General features: G+C 44.4%; 1 protein-coding gene across 1 annotated transcript; it reads left to right on the forward strand.

Moving 5' to 3' along the window:
- The first annotated feature begins 1,678 nt into the window (after positions 1–1,678).
- On the forward strand, positions 1,679–4,424 carry LOC119572080. Its single transcript, XM_037919081.1, is given in 7 exon segments — positions 1,679–1,718; positions 1,842–1,914; positions 2,080–2,145; positions 2,236–2,356; positions 2,866–3,487; positions 3,490–3,726; positions 3,925–4,424. Coding segments are annotated over 7 exon segments (1,659 nt in total).
- The last annotated feature ends 985 nt before the right edge of the window (positions 4,425–5,409 follow it).

A 5,409-nucleotide genomic window follows, 5' to 3' on the forward strand; every position in this document is an offset into this window, starting at 1 on the left:
AATTTGGGTTAATTTGGTCCAGTGGGCACTGAACAGGCTGACAAACTAGCCGGGTCAACTGACGATTTGGAGAGGTGTTTTGTGTCTATTATAAAAACAAAATACATCTCCTGTAGCAAAAGGAGTGGACCAACTAGACATAACCACAAAAACAAAACCGTAAAAGAAACGTGGGACATAGCCCACAGAAGGAACAGAAGAGAAGAAGTGGTGTTGGCACGCCTAAGAACAAACGCCACAAGAATCACCCACCTTACACCACTCATTGAAAGAAGATTCCCTCCACAGTGCCCCCATTGCACAAACCATCTTACAATAGTTCATTTCCTCATAACCTGCCACAGATTCAACAATAACAGACAAACCTTAAGAAATTACTGCAGAATAAAAAATATACCATTCACAACATCAAATCTATTATCTGATAATGAAACAATAATTGTAAAGTAATTGCTTTTCTAAGGGAGACAAAACTTTATGACCTTGTATAGATTGATAGAATAAATAGGATCCATTGGCTTAATAACCTTGGCTACATGCCGCTGGTTGATAGCCAAGAAAAAAAAAAAAAAAATCGGGCCACATTCGTGTTTGAGCTTTTGATGAGCGAACACCTTGTTTATAACACAGCAGCAACAAATTTATAAGTCTTGTGCCACAAGAGCTACCCTGGAGCCCGGGCCTCTTGTCTCGCTTGACATTGTTGCTTCTGAGTTTGTAAGTAAATCCAGTAAAGTTAAAAAACTGTTTTTACAGATCTTTTTGCACTCTTTAGTGCTTTGCCTGCACCTTCAATGCTATTGTTTTTGCAGGCTGACACGAGACTACAGTAGTAGTAGTCAGCACCCCACCTCAGACCGCAGCACTCTTCTGCCCAGGGTAGCCCTTACGGGCATTGACCCCTGGGTAGGGAGGCCCAGTAGTCTGAGGCGTCCTTTGGGCGCACTTTTTCTTTTATTCTGAATCTTTCCTCTCTTCATTTGACTTTCCCTGAACCTACAGGAGTCCCTTGTGGGCTCCTGTAGTCGCCTGGGGGATGGTCATCAAATTACCCTCCTTCGCCTTTGCCCTGAACAATGGAACCACTACTAATGACGAATTTACTAGAGTCTTACATCCAAAAGCCAATTCGGATACACCTCATTAAGATCTATTGATGAAGACTAGTAAATTTGTCATTAGTAGTGGTTCCATTGTTCAGGGTCGAATTGGTCGTAGAGTGGTCATGGGACCTCATTGAGGAGGAGAAGGGGTAGTCACGGTAGCATCCATCCTGGGTATCGGACCAGGTCCGACCCCTTGGCCCAAAGCCGTAGTCCTGAGGGGACCAGTTAGCCCTTAACTATTGATAATCAACCTAACGGCAATAGCTAAGAGAGAGTAGTTTCCGTCCTCTATCACCCCCCCCCCCCAATGGAAGCCTGGTTGTCAAATCGATAGCTTTGGCAATAGCAAAAAGTCCGGCAAGAAAGATCGATGCATGATCCGCAGTCGAAACTTCAATTATGGCAGATCATAGGGACAATTAACTATGCAGACAGGTGATGCATACACTGTGGCGAGCCGAAAGCCACGTTGCTACATTACTAATAGAATTGTGAGCACACACAATATCTGAGACAAGGACTGCCACAACAGCAGCAGGGCTGGTAATAAGATTATGTCGCATGCTTACACCATGGCGACAGGAGCGCCTGCTGACAATCCCATCACCCACGGTAAGCATAGAATGTCAGAGAACAAAATGAGACATCACAAATAGCTGACACAGGCCGGGCCATATGCATGAAGGCCCGGGCGAAGCCAGAACTTCGCAAATCTCAAATGAATGAATCCATCAGGAGCAAATGCATTTTCTTATGAAAGTATGTTGAGAAGCATCTATGCTTGTGAACTTGTGAAGCGGTTGTTGATGTGAGTTATAAGGAATCGTTAGTTGCCACATACTATTCTGTAAAATATAGTAGTAGTGTCAACGGCCAGACTTATGGTAGCGTAGAGTGGTATTTTATGGGTAATCCTGACATAGTAAGACCGCTATACACCATAGAATTGGATTTTCTAATGGTTGTATGGTAGATGGATTGGTAGTTCAGGGGAACTCCACATTCCATTGAAGCTACAGAGTGTGATGTTTATCCTATGGTGTGGATAAGCCTTTGGGGTTTTGCAGGGCACTATAGACAATTTGTCTCGGGGACATAGGGGTTATAATCTATAGTCCTTGTAAACAAGGGCACCATTGTGCCCTGGCTGGGTCAGGTCAGTCAGGAGAGGCCAGGGCGCTGGCATGGCACTTGTGCCGCAGTTCAGTACTACTGTCGTCGAACATGGCGTTCGCAAGGGTTTATCTTGGGTAATCCCGAAATTCCGGTTAAAACCATACTGAATTCCGTATGACCATACGAAGTAGACAGACATGGGGTCTACACTCTTCGTATTCTCCAAGAGGAGAAATTGGACTCGTCAGGAGACGAGAGAATTCCCTTGTATAAGTAAGTAAGAAGTCACACGTAAAATTGGACGTATTATTCTTATAACAAGCACTGAGCCCGCTCCGGGGAGAGTGGATTAAAATTCTATTATCCAGTGGCCTGTATGCAGGAATATATTTGGGTTATATTCCACTTATTAACCTCCTTACTCAAATATTAAGTAGTACCTAGGTAGTACCTGTGTTCAGTGACTTTGGAAAAAAAAAATAGACAATAAAATGCAAGAGAGTTGCGAGAGCCGTTGGCTTGACTCTACTTGTTGTTTTAAGTGGGAATTTGCAAGTAGGCTGCGAGGGCCGTGTGCCTGGCTGAGACTTGCGATTCCAGGAATTGATAATACTCAAAACATAAAAGGGATACAGGTCCCTAGGACACTGAAAATGTATGCAGTACTACCAGGCAGTGTGAGTGTGCGTGCAGGAGGGAAACAAAAACCGAAGGTATACAGCTGCGACGGGCAGTGGCGAAGTACCAAGAGTCTGGGACGTGGGCAGAGACGGTTGACGAAATGGAACAGGAAATTGAAGATCTGAGGAGAGAGGTGGATCTGCTGAGAGCTGAGCGAGCTAATCAGCAAGAGGCGGCTCGACATGCGGTGCCAGATTCCGTGGGAGGTGCCGTAAGGGCGACACCAGTGGAAATGGTGCAGAGAAGTCACTGTGTCCCTATGTTCAAAGGAAAGGAAGATGAACTGACAGGAGGCGAATGGATTACCCGTGTTGAGTCCGAAATAGAACGGACCGCAATCCTGGGAGATGCCGCGAAGGTAAACTTTAGAGTCAGTTACATCCACCCCGACCAGGGGAGGGCAAAGACTGCTCAAATGATGACCTCTTAATATATCTCGTGGGAGGAGTTCAAGAAGGGTATTCTGGCTCAATTCTCCCAGAAGAAGAAGGTTTGGAATGAATGCCTAAGAGATGCCGAAAGATATAGGGATGAGTCCTTCGAAGAGTGGAGGAATAGCGACAGAGCTATCGAAATGAATTTCACTCTTTAAGAGTGTGGCCTTTTCCAGTGGATATGTTCTTCTCCATAACCAAGAGAACTTTGGCAACAACTATGGTGGGCTGTGCTTTGGATAAGTACAAAATAGGAGAAGAATGGGATATACCAAAGTTAAGGACCACACCATACTCTCAAATCATGGAAGATTTTAGGAGATGGGTGGAAAAGAACCCAGAAAATGATTTACAGTTCCAGTCAACTCTCCGACCTAGATTTAAAACAGGTGATACCGGGAAGGTTCGGTTGGCAACTGTAAGAGAAGAACAACCAAGGGAAACTCAGAAGAGAGATCCCTCTGGGCAGAAGGGAAGTAAGTACTTCTGTGATGTTCATGGTTGGAATAACACACATCCCAAGGACCGATGCTGGAGCCCCAAGAACAGAGGACTACCAGCGGGTGGGAGAACCAAGGTTGGCCAAGGGGTTCAACATTCACGTATGTCGAAGTCAACAGGAGCCAGACCCAAGAACCCTGTAAAGCTTAAATGTTTCTTCTGTGAAGAGGAGGGACATATGGTCATAAACTGTCCACTGAAGAAAAGTTATGATGCTAGCAAAGAGTCAAAAAAACTCTTCGGCTCCGTCCCAGGGGGACGGCAACGAAAAGGAATAAAAGTAAAAGATAAAATTGTATGGGCAGGAGTTGAATGCCTCATCATTCCTATTTTAGCGTCTTCTCTTCCCAGATATCTAATGACTAAGGTAAAGGTACCTAATAGTCGAAAGTCTTTTACTGCAGTTTGGGACTCCGGGGCCAGCCCAACATTGGTTAAGTATTCTATGTACAGGGAACAGGAGGAGGTGAAAGAGAGGGGCCACAAGGATCCAAGGAACCTTCCTTCTCCGCTTGAACCACGTGAACTGCTCGTAAATGGAATACTTGAGGGAGAACCGGTGAAGGCACTAGGGGAGCCCAAATGACCTTCAAAATGGGAGGAAAGGTTTTCTCTCATAAATGCTATGTATTTCAGGACGAGATCATTAACTTTCCAGGGGATTGTGATGTTCCTGTTGGTTCGTCCTTAATGCACCAGTATAAATTACTACTAGATTTTGATAAATGGAGAATTTGTCAAGGATCTAAACTCCTGCAGAGAGGTATAATAAATAAGGAGGGGAACAAACCGGTTAGATCACCTCACCCAGTGAATGAGATTCTGGAGGACCAGAATAAGGAATCTAAGGAAGATTTAACAGAGGATCAAATTGACTCTCATGAATATGTAGTGGTTTCGTTGGAAACTATCACTACCTCCAGGTAAGGCAGCTGTATTAACAGGGTGTCTTAAAAGAAAAGGTGGAAAAATGGAGGATGGAACTCCAATAATGTTAAGAGGAAAACCATTACAGGAGGATTGTGTTGTCATTCCTGTTATATGCAAAGCAGAGGATCAGGTGAAAGTCCTAGCTTGTAACTGGGGTAGAGTACCAGTATTAATCCACCAGAAACGGAGGATAGCCCAGGCATTTCATATGGAAGATAGGGAAATGGAACCGTTTGGAGATCTAGGCAAGGGCCACAATGAAAAGCAGAAAGTGCTGACTAAATTAGCAGTAAATGCTGTGGTAACAGAAATACCAGACAATGGAGATGAAGAAGATGACCCTCAACAGGTGAAAGTGGATCAGGATCCAGTGCTCACTGAGGATCGCTTTCAGAAATTATTGAAGAATTAAGGGCTGATAATTGGACATTATCTACAAGCCAAAGGAAAGATGCAGATGGGGTTTTGCGAGACTTTCAGGTAGCCTTTAATTTGAAGGAGGAGAAGACAAACTTGATTACTCATTGAATCGAAACAGTCGATGAAGGAAAGGTTTATATTCCACCCAGGTTTATTTCCTATGCAGTACGATCAGCTGTGGAGGCAGAGGTCCAAGCCTTGATGGATCAAGGTCACATAAG

This window comes from Penaeus monodon, unplaced genomic scaffold, assembly GCF_015228065.2.
Source record: "Penaeus monodon isolate SGIC_2016 unplaced genomic scaffold, NSTDA_Pmon_1 PmonScaffold_9553, whole genome shotgun sequence".
NCBI classification, from domain to species: domain Eukaryota; kingdom Metazoa; phylum Arthropoda; class Malacostraca; order Decapoda; family Penaeidae; genus Penaeus; species Penaeus monodon.